At 47.0% G+C, this 20,970-nt stretch overlaps 1 protein-coding gene across 3 annotated transcripts; it reads right to left on the bottom strand.

Annotated features, from left to right (window-relative positions):
* Positions 1 to 493: 493 nt before the first annotated feature.
* Positions 494 to 17,929, bottom strand: SVOPL (SVOP like). 3 transcript variants are annotated; one of them, XM_086884755.1, is made up of 16 exons: positions 17,615 to 17,929; positions 15,084 to 15,238; positions 14,458 to 14,549; positions 13,369 to 13,467; positions 12,851 to 12,922; positions 12,622 to 12,746; positions 11,296 to 11,359; positions 9,748 to 9,873; positions 8,298 to 8,426; positions 6,647 to 6,720; positions 4,538 to 4,740; positions 3,907 to 4,018; positions 3,442 to 3,523; positions 1,907 to 1,996; positions 1,448 to 1,561; positions 494 to 632 (listed from the first exon to the last, which is right to left on the bottom strand). In XM_086884755.1, the coding sequence occupies exons 2-16, from the start codon at positions 15,160 to 15,162 to the stop codon at positions 621 to 623; spliced, it is 1,473 nt and encodes a 490-aa protein (XP_086740881.1). In that variant the 5' UTR covers positions 15,163 to 15,238; positions 17,615 to 17,929; the 3' UTR covers positions 494 to 620. The 3 variants fall into 3 exon arrangements, with proteins under 3 accessions (XP_086740881.1, XP_086740880.1, XP_086740879.1); XM_086884754.1 differs by having other exon boundaries at positions 573 to 632; positions 3,442 to 3,559; positions 17,615 to 17,879; XM_086884753.1 differs by lacking the exon at positions 494 to 632 and having other exon boundaries at positions 864 to 1,561; positions 17,615 to 17,879.
* Positions 17,930 to 20,970: the final 3,041 nt, after the last annotated feature.

The raw sequence follows: 20,970 nt of genomic DNA, 5'->3' as shown, positions 1-20,970 counted from the left end.
TGTTCTCCCAGTGGAAAATGCTGAGGAGAGAAGAGTGGATGTACTCTGTGTCCAGTTACTTACCTGTCTGCTGTAAACTGCTTGGAAATCACTCTGTCTAAATAATCCACTTGAAAAAAATCTGACTCACCTTTCATTTTGTGTTCTTAAATATCACCATAACAATGGTCAGAAATCATCACTGCAGTGTGGTTTGAGATCCAAATTTTACTACTTCCATGCAGATGGAACTTGCACAAAGAATTGAGGAAAGTACTATATCCTTTCTAGCTGTATCTGCTTTGTGTATTTTTTCCCTTTAGCTCAATTCACCTAATGATTTTCCTTTTTTTTTTTAATATTATGTATGCAGTGTCACTACTGATAGCACTAGAAGTAAAAAGTCTTCTCACAGGAAGGGTAGAAAACCTATGTTTATAGAATCATAGGAAAGGTCCTTGAGGAATTTACCATTTGTCTACACAAATCATAGCTCTTACACTGTTCAGTTGTATTTTTTTATTTTTTAATAATGGAAACAGTATGAAGAAGCAATCAACATCAAATGCAGCTCACAGGAAGCAACAGATTCCAGGGGTTTCTTTTTCTTTTCTACCCAATCCAATATCAAACATTCGGTCTCATTTTACTTGCTAAAAAGGGGGAAAAATAAGACATAAAATTAATAAAATTCACATAAAACCCAACAGGATACAGTGGAAATTAACGTGTTTGGGTATTTGTGACAAGCAAGCCCTGTGTTTGTAGGAATGGGTTTTTAAATGTCTGGTTTGGAAGCCCTCATAAACCTAGTTTGATCTGTCATGCTGTAGGCTGCTAAAGAATATGGATTATTCTTAGCCTGTGGTCTATACAGGTCAGGATGCAGAGTGGTGTGATCATCCCACAAAAATCTCCATGCTGTTATAGATGAATTTATTGAAATCACAGGACTGCTCACCACCTCCTCTAATTAAACTGGTGTGACTTGCCCATGGGAGACTGCTAAATTTAAACCTTGCCCCTTAATCTTTGGGCTTAGTGCTTTGGCTGATTGCTTTATAGAAAACACTGACCATAAGGTTTTAGCTGGTAGATGAAGGTGAGGCTCTTGCCTTGAATTTGATTAAGAAATAACTTTGATAGTTTAGGTGCTCTGTACATCTGCTGTCCTCTCTCCTGGCAGAGCAGAGCATGTGCCTGGGAAGCTGCACCTTTAAGTCAGGCTTGGAGATAGATGTAGAGAGGGGCTTGCACAAGCTAAAGCTCACACACTTACATGAGGTGGCTGGGGCTGGCAGCCTGGCTTGGTCTTTCACGAGAAACAAGCTTTGGATAACTGGGATTACAGTGCTTGAAGCTGCTGCAGCAGCACGTTCCTGTTCAGGAGAGCTGGGTTTGGAATCTGGCTGCATCATCCCCTAGCAGCATTTAGACCCAGGGGAGCTCGTGGCATGCTGGTACCCACCTGCAGAGCCCTGCCCTTGGTCTCGATGGGCAGTGTGACTGCAGAGATGGCACAGATGATACACACAGAGGAGAAGAGACACAAGGCCCCCGTGAAAGAAGCGCTCATAAGAACCTGCAGGCCAAAGAACATCAAACAGGAGCTCGCTGCTGTGGGGGACAGGCACTTAATTAGCAATTAAGATGGACAAAGGGTCACAAATGCCTGAGAGACTCCACAATAGAAAAGAGTATCTTGTGAACCTTAAGAGCTTTCTGAAAGTATCAAATGCTAGTGAGCCGAGTTCTGTGATGAGTTACTCAGTGCTACAGCTGGCAAAGGCCACCCAAGTACTCTATGGGCTTGGGAGGGAATGGATTACATCCTTCCCTTTTTTTGGATGAATTTCAGGGACATCTCTCTGTATTTGATGGCAGTGTGCAGCACAATGTTTACCAACATTATCAAGCGTGCTCTTACTTGTGATATAAATGGAGCCACCATTGCTCCCACACGGCACAGTGACCCACTTGTCCCCATCCCCAGCGCTCGCATTGTGGTGGGATAAACCTAAAACAGGCCAGAAAGAAATTGGATTAGTGCAACAGCAATCCACAATAGCTGTACTTTTATTTAAACATTTTTTTATCAAAGAGACACATTGTGTTATCAAGGGCAGCTAATGGATAAGATATGAAAAGAAATAAAAGCTCCCTCGAGCCTCATTTGAGCCATTACAAATCTGTCATTTTTTTGCCCCAAGTAAAGTTTTAGGGCAAGTCAAAGCTAGATGTGATTGTCCTTTGTTTAGCACCACTACGACCACTTTGTCTCCTGGCTCTATGATCAAAGTCACAGAGGTTAGGTTGGGTGCTAAAGGAAAAAATCTGTTTATACTGCTAGGCCCTGTATCTGGAAAGCAGGAGGAAAAGTTATTGTCTGCAGTACTCAAGTTTGTGTATTAATTATTATCAACAGCAACTTTGTTTAGAAAGAATAAAAAGAAAAACAGATCCTGGTAAGAAATATCCAGGCTTAGAAGAAGTGCTTTGTGTAGTTTATTTTTCACAGTTCTCAAACATCTGTGCCAATGAAACACTTAAATATAAATTTTACTGAATTACCTCTTAATATCAACAGATTTTAGCAAGCATACTTGTATAAGTCTTTGTTTAAATACTTTACTGAGCCAAGCAAATCGAGTAAGTTAATTCAAGAAGAGTCCAAGCACTTGGCTTGAAAGATTTTGATCACTGATTAAATTGTGAGTAGAACTGATTTATGGTACAGCAATGATCTTTACATCAACAGCAACTTATTCAAGACTACTAAAATTGTGGTATTAAAACAGGTGCAGGTTTAAATATTACACTCTTAGAAGTGCAAGGGAGCTACTTCTATTTGCTTTGGATGACTTTAGTCAATTAACAAGGAAATCCATTTAACTTCATACAATTGATTTTTTTAAAAAAAAGAACAACACAAACCCCAACAATTTATACTTGACTCACAGAACTCATGGTTCCAAAGTTGTATGAAGGAAAAACTCTTTAAAAGATGAAAACTTTTTGCAGACAGAACATAGCAATTTCCATTAAGAGAAAAGAATTGTAGCTATAACCCCATATACTACTTCATACAGACCCTTAAGTGCTGGGAAATGTGCATTTTAGTGGTAGTCTGTTTTCTCACTGTGGGGGTTAGATAGGAGGAAGATTGTGGCTTTTGGAAGATAGTGGCAGCCAACACCCTCAAAGATAGTGTTTTATAGGAGCTGAGCAACAGCTGGCTTAATAGGGCACTCCTCTTCCATCTACTGCTGTCATCTCCAAGCTGGTTTTCTGATTCCTTCTCTTATCTTGCATATGAAAACACTGTCACCAAGACGCCAGAGACACCTAGTTCAAGGAAGGTAACTCTTAACCAGTCCATAAACTAGCAGTCACCATTCCTGGGTATATACAAATAGTATTTGAAGCCTCCAAGCAGCTGAATACACCTCAAGGAGAACCCACCTCTGCTGTGTAAATGTAGATGGTGTTGAAGTTTGCTGAAACCAAGGCACGCAGCATGAAGAGAAAGCCAACCATGCCTGCACTAGACAGAAATTCATGTGGAGCAGAGTTAATGTCACTGAACAGCATCAGCAGAGATCCCAGAAAGAAAGGAGAAAAAAAATGAATGAAAAATACAACTTCTTTCCAGTGCATGTTGTTCACACTTTTTTCAGTTTTCTGGACTGTGCTAGAAAGCAGCTTGTTGGATGCTTAGGAGAAGCCAAGTGGGCTCAGTCATACAATTGAGCCCCTCTGCACACCACTGCACTATAGAATCTGCTGCCACAGCTTTCCCAGGAAAAGGAAAGCCAGTCAGAGGCTTTTCTCAGACCTACAAGAATCACTGGCCTGAAAGACTAGTGACCTGAGAGCACCTCAGCATTGCATACCCTCAAACAAGACCCATAGTCTGAGCCGGAGTACCTCGAGGTGCAGATATTAAGAAGCAGAAAGAACAGAGCTGTACATCCCATGGTGATACACAGGCTTAGGCGTCTTCCAAGGAGATTGATGCTGAGAATGTTCACAGGATTTACTGGAAATAAAAAGGAAAACCATAAAACATTTGATGATCTCACTGCAACGATTACCTGCCTTGACAGAGCGTACGCAGTGTGACTCAGAGATACATGGCTGCATCCCCAGTGCCCACCAAACATCCCGTAAAATGCACAAACCTTATTGTTCCCTTTCTGCACTCAAAGCCTGTGATTTGCCCCCATGCCCCTTTGTTTTCACCCTTCCTTTCAGATGATGAAGCCTGCGCTTCTCTAAAAGTGTTTGTGCTGAGACAGGACGCCAATGTCTGTCCTGAGCCATGCAAGGAAGGCAGGCTGGGTGAACAGCTCAGGCCTGGGTGATTTTGGTTCCTCTGACCACAGCACAGGCAAACACCAGGGCTTGAGGTGTGCCCCACTGAGTGCCCTGCTGAGCCAGCAAGCTGCCTGCAGTGCCCAGGTCGTGTTGGCCCCTGTCACCAAGTGCCTGCACAGCTTGAACCCTTGCAGTGACACTGAGAGGGGGGTGGCAGGGCAGGGATGGGGGAAGAGGTTACGTGCGATCTCCCCGGCTGTGCTGATGATCATGGTCTGGTAGGCAGTGGGCCCAAACAAGTGGCAGTGGCAGGGGCTGTGGCTCTCCTCAGGGTCACCACTGGAGTCCTGCAGTGGTGGGGCTGTGGAGCCACAGACAAGGTCCCGCTCCAGCAACTCAGCGCTGGCCAATATGACACCGTAATAAGCGAAAGCTATGCCGAGCCTGTGGGGAGAAATATTGCAGTGAAAGGAAGGTCGGGAAACTCAAATGCAGCAAGTTTGGGGTGCCCTGGAATCTCTGCTGCTGCTTGCAGCAGCTGTGCATGATGGAACCCTTTAGCCTGAGCAGAGAGGTGGCTTGGGCATCCACCAGGCTACTGGTCACCTGTGCCATGGAACTCCCCTCCTACCCATGTCCAGGCACTGCTCTTTCTCAGTAAACCTCACCCCAGCTCATAGTTCAGCTTTGTATTGGGTTTGCATGGCCAGGTTTTGGTAGTGGGTGGGGACTACAGGGGTGGCTTCTATGAGAAGCTTCTGGAAGCTTCCTCCATGCCTGCAAGAGCTGATGCCAGCTGACTCCTGCTGCTGACCAAGGCTGAGTCCTTCAGCAATACCGGTAGTGCCTAGGGGATAATATTTGTCAGAAGCAGAAAAAGCTGTGCAAGAGCAACAGTAGCCAGAGAAAGGCATGAGAACATGTGTGAAAAACACCTCTGCAGACACCCAAGTCAGTAAAGAATGGAAGGCAGGAGGTGCTCCAGGTTCCAGAACAGAGATTCCTCTGTATCCCATGGTGCAGACCATGGTGAGACAGCTGTACCCTTGCAGCCCATGGAGGTCCACAGTGGAGCAGAGATCCAACCTTTGGAGATTCTCATGCCAAAACAGCCTGAAAGAAGCTGCTCCCATGCTGGAGCAGGTTCCTGACAGGACCTGTGGGTCCATGGAGAGAGGAGCCCACGCTGGAGCAGGTTTGCTGGCAGGACTTGTGATCCCTGAGGGATCCACACTGGAGCTCATAAAGTACTGCAGTCCATGGGAAGGACCCACATGGGAGCAGTTTATAGAAGACTGTTTCCCATGGGAGGGACTCTACACTGGATCAGGGGAGGAGTGTGAATGTCCTTTCTACCCAAGGATTTTCAAGAGGAATTTTCATTAACTGGCTGGAGAGGCTCACACTGCACCCTGTCTGACTGTCAAAAACACAGCATTGGTGGTGGCAGCCTTGCTTTGTCATTATCAGGTAATTCAGAATACACCAGATCATAAGCAGGCTGAAAAGTAATTTTCACTTTTTTTATCCCCTCCAGGCAGTTTCAGAAATGAGCAGCAGAATTTGGGCCACCTGGGAAGGCAGGGAATGCTGGGGGGGATGGGAATGCAGACCTGGGAACATGCCAGGAGCTCCTGGGATGACTAGGAGACAAAGAAAGATAAAAAGACCAAAAAGATATTTTATAACACTCATAGAAATTAAGGGGAAAAAAAAAAAAAAACCCATAAAAAATTCAAGGCCTGACTTCACAACATTTTGGGTCAATGGGTTCCCACAGACTTATTATTTATACATTTCCATTCCAGACAGCAAAGTCAATGAAACATGTATTACCCTTGCATGCAGCTACTGGGAGCACTGCATAATGAAACCTGTCTCCTCAATCTTAATTTACCCCAGGGAGTAGCACTGGTAATGGAGAAAGTGTTTCTGTTGGAGCCCTATCTCACTGGTCCTTTGGCTGCCCTTGGGGAGAACAAGTTTACCCCAGGCAGGGAAGGAGAGCTGCAGGCACATGGCTGGTCCCACTTCAGTCAGGTGTGGGCTCTGCCCCATGGCTCTCCCCTGGCTCCCAGGAGCTGCCCTGTCCTGAGGAAGGACTCACAGCACCATCCTGGAAGTCTAGCCCTTTTCTGCCTAATTTAACAGCAACCAGGCAGGATGTCTGAGGTGTGGTCTGAAACAGGACAAATCTATGGTGATCCATGTGCTTCCAGCTGCCAAAGATCTGCAGCTACCATCAGAGGCAGAGTGGTGTCCTGTTCAAGGCAGAGTCAATGGGGGACTTCTGCTCCCTGCACACTATCAACCAAGAGAATGAACAGATAATCAAGAGAAAATAAATTACCATATAATCCATATCTGCAAAGTGGTTCTGAGGTATTTGGGGTGGATGAGGTCCTTGAATCTTCCCCTTCTTTCCTGCAAAATCATACAATAGAAACGGAAATTTCTATAAAGGCATCTTTGATACAGGAGCAAGAGTTCTGTGAGAGCACTTGGTCCTCCTGTGTCCAGTCCTGTCTCCAGGCTGCTTGTGGCACTGACAGAGTCACACACAGAGCAGCACAGCACCCACCAAACCTCCAGAGAGCAAAGCCCCACTTCCCAAAAGAGACCCACAGGAAGCTGCACTGTAGAAGGATGGAGGAGGGGAGAAGAGAACATCCTGAGCTCTCCTGGCCCCAAAGGACCCCCAGATCCGAGCAGTCTGGTCCCATTGTGACAGTGATGGTGCCAGAGTCGGGGGGTCCTGGTTGCTGCTGGGGGGCCAGCACTGCTGGGGCTTCTGTCAGCTCCCACTGCCCCATGTGCTGCTCTGCCTTTGAAGCAAGTTTTGGGACACATGAATCTTTCTGGGAGGCCTGAAGTGCCAGTGAGCAGAGACTGGCAGGCCCTGGGGGCCCTACCTGACCTGCTGCTCCCCAGGATCCTACCACTGAGAGGAGACAAGTTCACAGGGATGGTCTGGGTTGACTTTATTTTTATTTTCCTCATAATTTGTTAAGCCTGAGAGAGGGAAAAACTAACAAAAGCCCTTCCCACATTCAGTGTGGGTCCATCACATAAATTCAATTAAATTACAGGCAAGCTTTAATCCTAACTAATTCCAATACAATAGCACCATCTTGCATGAATTGCTAATAACAATACTTGGTGCCTGTGGGATTGAATATGCAGGAAAAAGATCCAGGAAATGGATTTAAAAGAGCTGAATAATGCTGAGGCCCTGAACAATGGACTTGTCTAATCTTCCTGTCTTGAGGGGTCAAAGGACCCACCTAAGTCCTCCCACCCACCTGTCAGCAGAGCCCAGATTGGGTGAGAGGGGGAGAAGTCTGGGAGGAGACTGCCCCCCCTGCAGCACCCACACATGTTTTTGGGCATTTCAGTCCAGCAGTGATCCACTCCTGAGCTGCTCAGCTCCTTACAGGTACAGGTGGTGGTACCTGTGAAATGGTCTCTCCTGCTTTGACCCTCTTCTGCTGGTCTGTGGCTCCACACTCAGGGATCTGGGGTGCTGGGACACAGTGGGGACAAAGCCAGGCCAGGGGCTGGGAGAAGCCTCTGGGAGCACTGGGTTGACCTTATGGGATCCTTGCAGCCTGCCCAGTCACAGCCCTGAGAGACACCCCAAGGGACAGTTCCCAGATCTCATGACAGAGGGAACACCCCTGCAGGATGGCTGGGCAATAAGGAATAATGCTTTGCCAGTAGCCCTTTTTGTGGCAAAGGAAGAAAATATTTTCTTAGCCCGATATTTTTGTGAGCAAACACAAACTTAGGAGAAAAAAAAAAGCAGAAAACTCCATTCCATTTTGAAGGCCAAGATTACTGTTTCTGAAAAAGAAAACTGACATCTTCATCATCACTTTCAGCAGTTGTTTGGAAAGGAGCCAGGCAAGGAGCTGAGAGAGGCAGCGCAAGATGTGGTTGGCAGTCCCACCCCCTCCCTGAAGCCCTGCCTGGGATGGATGGGTTGGACAGCCTCAGCTTACCTTGGCAGGCTCCCTCAGCTGTCCCTGTGGCATGGCCACCCCGTTCATCCTGGCTATCCTCTGCAGCGTGGCCAGCGCAGCCCCCGTGTTTCCCGTGGACACGTTGTACCGTGCCGACTCTGGGATGAACTGAAAGCAGAGCAGGAAGCCTTTCTGCACCTCTCTTGTCCTACTCACAGCTTCACATCATGCCCAGGAGCCTGCTCAGGTCGGCACTGGGCACTCCAAGAGCTGGAGCGGCCTTTTGCCTGTTCTTCTCCCCAGCCATGCCCTGGGGTACCCCGTGTGTCCCAGCCCCCCATTCCCCATGCTGGGGGGCTCACCCTGCCCAACAAAGCCCTTTGCTGGTCCAGCTCCCAGGGGTCTGCCACTGAGCCATCTGTGTCAAGTGCTTATGAAAGGTGAAACCAAAGACACAGGTTTAACAAAAAAAACCCCTGAATTAATTGGCACTCTAAAATCAGAGGATGCACATATTACTTGCTCAAGCAGAAGGCACTACAAGGACATTTTAATAAAAAGGAAGAAGTGGTTGAAATGCAGCTCATCACTAGCATTTGATGCTCTTTCCAAAGTAAAATACTTTTTTTATTAAATAGTAGCTCTATTAAATTATGAACAATTACATCTGTTTCAAATATGAACTAAAGACTCATTTTTTAAAGGTATGTATGCTAACTCAGTCTTTTCTTTCCCTGGGTTACAAACTTTTGCTATCCAATTTTTCTGGAGAAATATTCAGGGAAACTAAACATCCAGGTTATACGAGTGTATACTCAGAGCAACTTTACATTTGCCTGCTCCACAGATGCACAAGATGGACTTGTGCATTCAGCCAGCTGCAGGAAGAGCTTTTACATCTGTATAGCCTCCACCAGCCACAGCTCAGCACTGCAGTGCCCATGAGCACTGTAAGCAGGGATTTTCCACATCACAGATAGTGCTCATGTCCAAAGCTGATTTTTCTGAAGCAGAAGGAAACCTGGGGAAGCTGTGGTTTACCCTGGCACTCTGTGAACACTTTACTGAGGCTACTTTCCTCAGCCCTAGCAAATGTAAAGACTGAAGAGCATGTGCTGTGCCCAGCCTTAGACTGAAGGTATTATTTGTCTTTTTTTTTTATGCACTATCTAGACTATCTTCCTCTTGGTGCCTGGCCTGTTGCCACAGTCCCTGGGGACTGCTGGAAGCCTGGCCACTGGAGCCTAGGCTGCTGGAGGGCTACAGCAGACCAATAAAGCCAGGCCATCACCAGTAAGGTAGCATCTCCCCAGCAGCTGGTCTGCAGCCCCACCAGGACTTCAGGACCTTACCAAGCCGCTGTGTGAGAGGACTGAGGAGGTGAAAGGAGGACACAAGAAGAGCCCCAGGATGAAGGGGATGGAGGACGATGGTGCCTGGGGAGACATCAGGCAATACAGCAGGGAGTGGGGAGTGGAAATCTTCCTACCTTGAACACCAGGATGAGAAGGATGCCAGGGATGGAGGCAATTCTGATCAACCACCGCCAGCCGATGGTTGGGTTCACCACTGATGCCAGGCCAATGATTAACAAGGATCCTGCCAGCCAAAACACCTTTCCAAGGGAAGGAAAGGGGTTAGAACATGAACACATGGCAGTGATTTGTTTATTTTCTTCTCTTCTGGTGTGGTTCTGTGAACTGTGCTAGGGATTGCTGAGGTGCAACTAAGCCATCCTGTGGCTGTATGAGAAGCTGGGCTTGAGTGAGAGGAAAGAGGGAAAGGCAAGAGTTTGGGGAGGGACAGTGAAGGTAGTCTTAATTAGCTCCAGGTAAAAACCAATAATTTGCTGTGGATACAATTGTACTTAAAGCCACTTTTGTCCTTCCAGTCACTTCTCTGCTAATGCTCATGGCCATGAATTTTCCTGTTCTCTAGGTTAATGCTCATGGCCATGAATTTTCCTGTTCTCTAGGTCTCTTCAGGGAAGCAGCAAATTTACAAGCTCAGAAGGAAAAACCAGGCCAGATTTTCACTGCTGAAAGCTGGTGGCTTTCCAGTAGACTCAATGCCAAGCTATACCAACAGAGAGTCTGGCCTCTGATCTGCAAGTACATTCCTTTCTGAGGTTTGCTTGTTGCCATTAGGAGACACATCCCTTTCCAGGGAACCACCCAGGGGAGCTCAGCCAACAACAATCACAAAAGCTGCAGCAAGTTCATGAATAGCCTGTGGGCAGAAATACTAAATTTCTGGGGAGAAATACAAGATTGTTCTTCCATACACCTATGTGTTTCTGATGACGCTTTTGCAATGATGCCCTGGGATCAAGGAGACTGCAGTAGGAAAGCAAATAATGCCTGCCATGAAGAGTCTGGTTCAGCAGTGGGATGAATTTGTGCATTCAGAAGTGTCACCACTGATCATCTGCACATGCAGCAAGTGCCCACTGCAGAAGTCTGCAGTAAGCAATGACCCAGCAAGTGGGCACAACCCTCCCAACATGTGTCAGGCCAAATTTGGGACTGACTGTGCTAACTCTCCCCTGTGCAAAGCCCAGAACCTGAGCAGGGTCAGGAGAGGACTAAGACCTCACCTGGGTGTCACTGCATAAACCACTTGTTGTCTCTGGGGGTGAAAAGAGGGGGCAGGGGGGATACACCTCAGCTGGGAGTGGGCTGGGAATGCCACTAGATCCATCACCTGCCAGTCCATCAGCACTGGCCCCCTTAGACCAGGCAGCCCCATTGTCAGTAGGATAATCAAGAGGCTGGGTGTCAGCCGTCTCTCAAAGTCCCCATACAATGTTGGGAGCATCAAATCATTTGAGAAGATATTTCCTCTTCCTGTGTATGTCTTTAATGACACAGATGCCACACTCTGAGGCACAGGAGGCAGTGGACTCTTGCTCAGACCCAGACAAGTGTGATCAGTCTGGGAGAAGTGCTGATGTGCTGGAGATGTGGCTTCCAAACTGCAGTGGGACAAATTGCCTGGGACTCAGAGCTAGAAGAAACAGTGATGTGTTCACTTTTACCTGAGATAAGGGCAACATGTATCCCCGGTATTTAGTGGGCAAAAACTCCGTTTTTATGATAAGTCTAGCAAAAAAGGAAAAAAAAGCAAAAATACAGTTGCAATGAGAATTTCCATACAAATCAAGTAACAGTTCAGCTCAACTCATAGCATGAATACCATCCCTCCTGCACCTTGAGCACCCAGAGACAAGGAATCACTGTCAGTATGCCTCCCTCTCTAGCACCAAATTACATACAAGGGAAACACAAGGCACAAATGCTTTCCAGCCCATGACTGTGGGATACAAAGAGGTGAAGACTGCAGTCTATGCAACAGGAAACCTATGGGAAGGTCCTGTGGGGTGACTGAGGTGTCAGCACAGGCATAAATATGATCATAGAAATGAACATTTTAGTAAAGGGTTTTTTCCCATGAAATAAAGAAAACTGTTCTGCTTTTTAAACAGTTGCAGTGCCTTTGGGGCAGGGGGCTTGTGGCACAGGCATTTCTCAAGGACCCCAGTGTGACTTGTGTTTCCTTATCTGGACAGAGAGAGAGGTGGGAAAAGACCTTCAGTGGCTCCTTCTGTCTCAGCCAGTGAAGTGCTTTATAAAATGTTCAATTTCCTTCCATCCTCATGAGGCTCATGAGCAGCCTCCATGGCCAGGGAATGGGAGCCCTCCTGTGAGGGGGACAATGCCAGCAGCACAGCAGATGCATGACTCAGGCACAGCTGCCTTCTCCTCCCAACAGCACCTCTCTCCCCCGTGTCCTTTCTTTCAGCAAATGGCTTTTGGGTCAATGTGACCAGTTTGGGGCTTTCCTTTGTGGGCAGCAACCAGGCTTTGAGGAACCATGGAAGGTGCTGAAATGTTTCATTTCTTTCCATAAGAGAGTCAACAAAAACAAAACTTCCAGGCCCCTGGTGAAGTGGTTGTTAATATTGTGAATTTTTCCTCCCCACATCCTCCTCTCTGCCCCAACAAGACAAAAATTTCATTTCAGTGGGAATGTTTTTCATAATTCAAAAATAATTTTCTACTGAAGCAAAATTGCAGCGACTTTCTTTTTCCTTAAGGAGGAAGCAACCTTTACTCATCTATTACCTGTCTAATTGTTTTTATATGTGCTTAATAATCCTTCTGTCACCAGCTTAATGTAAACCAGCTGCCCCCTCTATTCCAGGCCTCAGGAGTCCTTGGGAACTGCAAATTAGGTCAATTGAGCGGGATTTAGTGAAATTACAGAATGGCTTTTTGTTTCAAGGCCGTGTGGGAATTTGGTCCCCTTTTCCCTTCCAGCCCCTCCTTTACCTTCTCTGGGAAGGCAGCTTGCACAGCCTTACCCTTGCGCATGGCCTGACACACCACCGCCTACCATGGCCCGCAGGAACACAAACCAGATGTAGGATGGGGCAAACGAGGTCAGCAGGGAGAAATAGGCTGCCCAGAGGAAGGAGAGCAGCAGGATCTGCAAAAGGGCAAGAATTAGGGTCACTAAAGCGCAGGCTCAGCCAGGTGCACAGCTCCTGTGGAGCGCAGGAAAAGGACGCACAGCCCCCGGCAGTCACTCACCTTCCAGCGGCCATACCTGTCGGCCAGGAGCCCGAGCACTATGCTGAACACCATGTAGCCAAAAAACACCATCTGAGGGGAATTGAAACACAGCTGTGGAGGGCCCATTCCCAGCTACATGGGGCAGCTCTGCTCTTTGAGCTGTGGGTGAGCTGTGTGTTCTCAGGGCAGCAGGATGGACTGCAGTGCCCAGAACCACAAGTGAGCAGCTTTCGGGGGATGGCTTCCTTTGTGTAAGCACTCACTGCTGCAACCCTCAAAGCTGGGGGTAGATGGCAAGGTTTCAAAATAAGAACCTGGAAGGGGGATTTCTTCGGCTTTGGCATTACTTGCTGTGGGTGTGGACATCTGTTCTCATCAGCTTAATTTCTGATGTCTACAGTTGTGGCACTCTTCTTGTCCTGTAAGGGGGCCCTAGGAATTTGTTTGGTTCGCTGGGAAATGTGTTTTCCAAAACCCGTGGTGGTACCCATGACTATGACCACATGACCTGTCTGAGAGGAGCACGAGTCACTCACTGTTGTCACTAAAGCCACCTGCCAGTCTTGCAGCTGCCACTCGCATCGGATGAGAGGGGACACAACAGCTATCAGCATGATCTCCATGGCTTCAGCCACCTTTGGGAGCAAGGGTGTGCGTTAGCAAGAAGGGAAACCACAAGAAGCCCACAGGGGAAAGTCTCTCAGTCCTACAAGGCCTGCATGTTCCACCATGGCAATCCACCATGACAAAGCAGTCCTGTGAAGCCATGGTGCCTCTACAGAGGTCTGAGCCCTGTGCCTGACCTGGAAGATCTCGGTGACAGGGAGAGGAGGAGAGAAAGGTGCACCCAGAAAGCAGGTACAGGTGCACTGTATATCTGGGAAGTTTGGAAAGAGTCATCCTTGGCAGAGAAGACTCTTACCCTGCTGTGTTAATAGGAGATCTTCAACTACCTCTGGAAACCAAACTGCTTGGCTGGGTACCTAGCTGTGGATTCTGGCATCTAACATGAACTCTTAAAACTGTTTTTGGTTAAAAACATCATTGCTCCATTGGCTGTTTGCCCCAGCAGCTGGCTTCAGTTGGGAATGAACTGACTGCTTACACGCAGCTTCAGACTTTTCACCTCAGCTGCAGCAATCTTCATGGATAGACCTTAATACATCTTTACCCCAAAGTGGCTTTTGCTGAAGTTCCAAAACAGGTACACCATTAACCCAAGACCATGAAAGTTAGGAAGTTTTTCAGGCAACCAGGGGTGAGAAGATGTCAGACTTTCTGAGCCAAATTGCACAGGATTTGTGTGCCGTGGAGATGACATGAAAAATACCATTGTGAGGCTGAACCTAACCTTCAGGCACTGAATGAAGACACTCCCTGACAGTGCTCTGAGACAGGGACCAAACCATGATGCTCTGGGCTAACCTGCCCTGAAATAGGTCAGATATCAATAGGGCCAAAATCTACTTTCACCAATGATGAAAATAAAAATCCTGCTTGAGAAGGTATGTGCAGGAAAAAAATGGGCTGGCAGCAGTATGTGCTTATGGCTGTTACTGCATGGTGGTAAGAAAACTGAGAAGAAAGATTTTTTCAGGCCAGCACAAATGGCTGCAGATACCTACCCCAGTGCTGCCCATGATGAGGAAGAGCATGATATGGAACCTCCCAAACCCAATGGTTTCCACAGCTTCTTCAACTGTAAATGTCTTTTGCCCTAAACATGAAAATTAAGACACAAAAACTGTCAGCAGCCAAGTTGTGCCTCCTCTTCATAAAAAAGTATTTTTCATATTATTGTGGGACTGCACCAGGAAAAGGCCTGGAAACACCTACCAGTTGTATGTCCCCTGACCAGCCCCTGGATGTCCTGGTGGCAAGTCACAACAGGGGGTTGCTGAAACAGCAGCCAGTGCAAACAGAGTAGGAACTGCCTTGTACAATTTAAAATGCTTTTGGAACAGAGTAACATTAGACAAATTATCCCAAGAAAATGAATCCTCAAATCACCAAAATAATAAAATGCTTACACAAAACAGAGGCCTGAGTAAAGCCAAGCCAGCCAGCTCTCCTCACTGTCACAAGCAGCAGTCACCAGCCTGGTAGGTGTGGTGGGAGTGGAGCGCAGGATGCTGATGTTGTGGCTCCATGTACAGAGGTTTTAAGTAGCTGCAGTGGCACAACTGAGAACCCTCCCTCTACCCCAGCTAAACAAGGAGCCAAATGTCTAGTCCTGTCAATACAAACCCACCTTTTGGTGGTTCTTTTCTCTCTGAGTGGATTTCCTCCAAGCCAATAACATTTTCTGCCTCCTTTGGTGCAGTGGCCATCTCAGCTCCTGCGGGGATCCACTGTCTCTGTGAGCAAGGCTAGGATTTGTCTATTTATCTTCAGTCATGAAGTCACCTGAGCAAGAAAACAGCAAGGAAGTTTCTCACACTGGAGTGGAAACATTCAGATACAGTAAAATATGAGTGTTCCATGCAGCTACTGGAAGATATCCCTTCCCATTAGGGTTTTGGTGAAAAACACGTAGAAACAGCACGGGGTTAGTTGAACGGAGAGACATCAGTCATCACATCACACTGGCTGTTTTTATGGAAAGTCCAGGGACTGCCTTAGGGAAGACTGGAGACCTGCTAAGGTAAGAGAGCATGTGATGACTTCCCCTGCCCAGAGGTCAGTGAAATGCAGTCCAGTCTAAAAGATGCTGCATCTCCAGGATCCAAGAAATGATACAACCAGTAGCTGTTGCCCCTGCTGGAGGGAGGGTTTGAGTGGGCAGTAGAGGTGCTGCACTCTGCAATTGCTCAGCCACTGATGCAGAGCCAGGTGACCCAGCCAGCTCCCTGTCCCCAGGATCTTGGGGGTGGCAGGGGTAGCACTGAGCTCCTCACCCGAGCAGCACACAGCCTTCTGCTGCAAACCAGCCCCTCTGCCTCATCCCTTGCCATGCTAATCCCCATCCTCTCAGGGCATCCATAGACACAGACATGCGTTCTGCATTGCAGCTGGAAGCTGGATTCCTCTGCCAATGTTTCTGGCTTTCAGCACTAGATCTTTTGGCCTTATCACTGTTGCTTTTCCTCATCAGAAAAACTCATTTTAATCCCAGGGCAGGCATTAAGCACACTGATTGCTTAAACCCACAATCTTTCCTGCTGAGTGCATGCTCAGGCGCTGTGGAGGGGAGCTGAACATATCTGCACTTGCTGACACCCTCTCCTTTGATTACCTCCCTTCAGGAGTGCTGAGGCTGTGTTCACAGCCTACCAGCAGAGACCAGGGAGGCTGCAGAAGGACGGGAGCTGGAGGGAATTAATGGCTGAGAGCATCTAATACATGGATAGATGGAATACAAAATTCCATTTGAGAGAAAGGGCAGTGTGAACACAGAAAGCATGGAATTACAGTACTCCAGGATGGATGCCTTGATCCTATACTGAGGTACAGTTAGAAGGAGGTCATTAAGGACTAATGGCAGATTAGATGGTCACATACACTGGCCTTGCTGTCACAGATCATTACAGTGCAGCACCCTGGAAGATGCAAAGGATATTGGCTACATCTGTCAATCAGCAATGTCCTCAGAGGCAGCAATAGCTGCCACCAGCTGATTATGATGGCCAACAGCTAGGGACTATTTCCAAGTGGAACTGTCTCAACAGAAACCAAACAAGGTGCTTGGAAGAGCCTGCAGGAGGAGGTAGGGATTTAATGTGTCTGAACCGCCAAAGGCTTTGCAATAAAATCTGGGCACCTGTTTTTCTCTGTTTCTGTGCCCTTATGATCAGGGGCCTGCAAAAACGTTCTGCTGAAAGCTGCCACATCACACCTCTGTCAGGTTAAACAGACATGCTCCTCCAAAACATCTGTGGCAGGCACAGCCCACGGTGCCAGCAGGACAAACATCAAGCCCTGGGCCTTTTCCCACCCATCCTGATGCAGGGATACCCTGCTACTGCTTGCTGAGGGGTGTTGGAGCATTTCACTGGTGCCTGCTCTGGGCTGCATACCTTCTTGCTACAACTCTTCCACAAAAGGGGAGGGAACCCTGATCCCTGGTGCTGCTGTGCAGAGCCCACAGCGAGGGTCAGGTGCTCAAGCAGAAGGCTGCAGTGCCACCTCCAGCACCCCACCGTAGCCAGACACCCTCAGAGGCAGCAGGATGGTGGACAGCACCTAATGTGAGAACCACACTAGCCTCAGATAGCAGCTGGTAAGCAGGTGGGATACACTCTCCAGCACCTCAAATAACACCAGAAATCTGTGCAGGCACAGCAAACCTCCTAACAGTTCCTACCAAACCTGTGTATTGCTAATCCCAAACCTGTGCAGTGCTGTTTGCCTTGATGGAGCAGCTACTGCCTATCTTCTGGGAGTCACAAATTTCCCTCTATTTGTAAATCCAACAAAATGCCAATTACATGAGCCAAAAGAACAGCAGTGACAAAGCTGCTGCTGGCAGGTAAAGTAAAAATCCTCCAATTGAAGGGAACAAGCAAGAGTACATTGAAAGTGCTGCTGGGACCCATTGGAATGATGTTGTGACCCCCACCAGAGGTCTGTGAGGCACAAAGGCCATACAACATGCAGTGCTGCCTTGTGACACCACCTGAAAACTTTGTCAATAAGGTCAGAGACCTTCTCTGGCTGAGAATTTTCCCTGCAAGTGAGAGTGGGGGTATCTGATCATACAAATGATCAGACGTCCCAACTATTAAGCAAGATTTTACTAAATTTATTTTTATTTTTTTTTATTATTTAATGAAGCTTTCTTACCTCTGTGGTGTCTCAGTCTCGGGGGAGAAGAGCTTTTCTCTTTTCTGACCGCTTCTCCTCTGCTATTAACTTTTTACAGTGTTGGCAGTGCTGTTTGTTTGGGATCCAGGTCCCAGGAGTCAGGTTTCCTCCTTGCTGGGCACAGGCAGGTCCCTCTCCACCCACCTCCACCACCCAGAGGTAGGTGCTGCAGGCAGGGTGCCCAAGTGCTGACCTGTGCTTGTCTCATTGCACCTGCAGGTCCTTCACAGGCACTGCCCACCACAGGTGTTGGTGCTTACCCATCCCTTCTTGTGAGCATGACTCCAAGCAGGTGGAAGGAGCGTGCTGGGACATGTGATTTTTGAAACAGCAGCATGATTTTAGCTTGTTTAGGTTTCAGAGGTAGGTCCTGCAGCAGTCAGTGCCCACGTAAGGCACCTTTGCCATCTCTTGCCCAGGCACTGCAGCCACCAGCTCTTCTTAGGCCAGATGAAGCCAACTCAGGCACCAGCATCATGAGAAAAATAAGGCCTGCTTCATCCTTCTAAATTTCTTGATGAGGTAGAAAAATGCAGGGAGCATTCATGGCTTTAAACTGCCGCAGGGATCCCAACCTTGTTGTGCAGCAGATTTCAGTGCCATGATAGGTGTGGGCTCTAGGAACGTATGTGCTGACCTTTACTACTCAGTGTTGGTCTCTCAAGGGCTTCCAAAATCCTTCTGTTTGGAATACATACACTGAGCTGGCAGCAATGGTGCCATAGTTTTATCAAAGTAACTCCCACGCTGAATCTCATGCTTCTAAGCATCTGGAAGATATTTGCTACCAACCAACATATGCTATCTCACAGCTTTATTTTATATCTTCTTCTTAATATCTAATATTCAGCTGTTATTGGCATCTGCTGAATGAGCTACATGATCCAAGCTGCCAGATCTATACCATTATGTTTTCATTGCAAAAACTCAGACAGCATGTGTGCAATGAGGTGAGGTTTCAGCATTCCAGCTCCCCAGCAAAGAAGGGAAAAAAATGACCAAAATTCCCGTAAAGTTCTAAGCCACAAGGATGAGCTTTCAGGCCCAAGTGTTTGGCATTGCTCAAAGGGATATTATGTCCATTACATTTTTTCAACCACCTCATGGTATTTTACTTATTTGCCATGGAAAGGCAAAGGCTGGTCAGAGTGAAGAACAAATGGAAATGCCTACGTGCATGAAATCAATCTCATCAAGGAGAATCTAAAGAGTGGGAGAGTGAAAAGAAAGGTTTCTATGCTAGCCCAGGACATGATGGAGAGCTATTATATAGGTAAAGATTGAGGAAAGTGCTGAAAACTCAGTCCAAAAGCTAGTTCATTATCACCAGTCCAGAGGACCTAAGAGACTGGACAAGAACTCGACACCTGGCTTGCTTCATCTTCCACGTCACAGAATTGTCCTGGTGGGAGGGCACAGACACACACAGCAATGGCTCTCACAAGAAGGAATAAAAGCTCATGAAAGAATGGCTGTGACTAAAAACAGTTTGCTTGACTTCCCTTCTTTGCCTTGCCTTTCTACAAGGTTATTCAATAAGTTTTGTTTAATGTTTGTTCCCTACAAGATGACTGAACTCATGGCACCAGTTCTCAGAAACAAACTTCCCTAGAAATGGGATGAGCTTTGGATACAGAAGCACCCATTCTCCCCAGGGCACAGATCCTGAGGGGCATGCTGGGGTCCTGGCTTGGGTCGGGTATTCACAAGTCACACCTCTTCCAGCACTGGGTAAAGTTCAGTTAAAGACACTGGGCTGTTGTACCAAGCAGGTCTATTAGTCTGTAACAGGGGTCTCTGCTGGACCTGACCACACCTGATGGCCACATTCACAGAACCAGCTAAACAACATGTTCCACTCAGCTTAGCAGCTGTGCAGGGACCAGGCAGTCACTGCTCTGCTCTGAAATACTCCTCTTCTTCTGCAGGAAAACCTTTTAAGAGCAAAGAACTCTCTGGAACTTTTCTGGCTTTCTAAAGAATTCTTAAAGAACACGGATGAGACCCAGGGGTCTCTTCAAAGTGTATCAGTGCAACCCTGCCTCTCAGCAATCTGAATGCTTCCTGAATATCAGTGGGCTTGGTCCTCTTGTGGAGTGGGGAAGCATCAATTCCATATCACAAATGCTCAAGTGAGACACAAGCTGTGTTATTTGGTTGCACACAGAAAGAGAGAGAACTGAGTACGGAATTAAGACCAATGTTTGAGTTTGGTACAATAAACAACAGACCGTCTTGTCACCTGAGGTATTCACAGGATAACTTGTTTTTCTTGCTTAAAATGTAAACCTTAGACAAGGAGCAAACACCAAGAAGCTCTGAAAGGGTCAGATAATCTGTTTCTGGTAATCATCTTCTCAATTACATTGCAATCACATGTAAGGCTGTAATTAAGATAAAATATGTGTTTGTGCAGAAAATTCACTCGCTGTTTCATAAAGCAAATTGTTTTCTCTGTGTCTGATAATGCATCAAACTACTTTGGCCTTTCTTTCTGCAAGACAGCTCTTCTCCTGAGTAGGAATAGACAAAACAGGCTGGAAGGAAGAAACGAAAGTGATGAACAGCTGTGACACCATCAGCAGTCTTGTCTGTGTGGATTTTCCTGTACCATAGGTTACTAACACCCAAAGGACTGGTGACCTGGGGCCGCACACAGGTCATGGGCACGCCCCTGTGCCCACCTTTCTCAGCTGCAGCTGCTGCTCCCATCCCAAGCTGTTGAGAAAGCCTTGTTGTCACTGCTGCCCAACACCAGTATGGCTTCTTGAGGCCACAAGGGACAAACTGGGACAACTGCTTGGCTTGGGGCTGTATTTTCTCCCCTGTCACTGTAGCTGGAGGAGACTCTCAAGCCTGACTACTGCAGAAACGTAACCTGTGATGACTCTAACACTGCGAGTCCTGCTGGGAACACTCCCACGTGGGATTTTTGGTGGATCTGGGTATCAAGGCAGTGAGTTTTGAAAATAAGGGCTTGTTCAGTCACTCCCCTTGGAAGGGAGCACTCTCCACTCCAAATCCCTTGGTGTACTCTGTTTTCTTTACATAGTTCAGGGTTAAAAAAACACATAGCCTGTTATGATTAACACTATTCAGTTTGAAGGATTAGTAATTCATGAATATTTCAGAAGATCACAGTACAGCAGTACTTCAAATTCATGCCAACTGTTTTGATTCCACTTTTCTTTCTGATCATTAGGTATTAGCATTTCTACACAATCTGCTTTAACATCTTGAAAAGTACAGCACAAGGGGAGTCGTCTTGAGTCTTCAGTGACAAACAAGTCAATAGAGATAAATAAAATGGCTGCCAATGTGGAAACTTTTGTTTA

This window comes from Cyanistes caeruleus, chromosome 4, assembly GCF_971803275.1.
Source record: "Cyanistes caeruleus chromosome 4, bCyaCae1.hap1.1, whole genome shotgun sequence".
NCBI classification, from domain to species: Eukaryota; Metazoa; Chordata; class Aves; order Passeriformes; family Paridae; genus Cyanistes; species Cyanistes caeruleus.
Note: the sequence above shows the minus strand (reverse complement) of the source record. Positions and strands in the feature narration are given on the sequence as shown.

Excerpts from the sequence above, each read along its gene's own strand:
- SVOPL (XM_086884753.1), bottom strand. The coding sequence starts at position 15,162 with ATGGCCACTGCACCAAAGGAGGCAGAAAATGTTATTGGCTTGGAGGAA. Across the intron at positions 12,747-12,850 it reads ACAGGTATGGCCGCTGGAAG|ATCCTGCTGCTCTCCTTCCT; the intron begins GTGAGTGACTGC and ends GCCCTTTTGCAG. Across the intron at positions 8,427-9,747 it reads TTCTCATCCTGGTGTTCAAG|TTCATCCCAGAGTCGGCACG; the intron begins GTAGGAAGATTT and ends CTCTGCTTTCAG.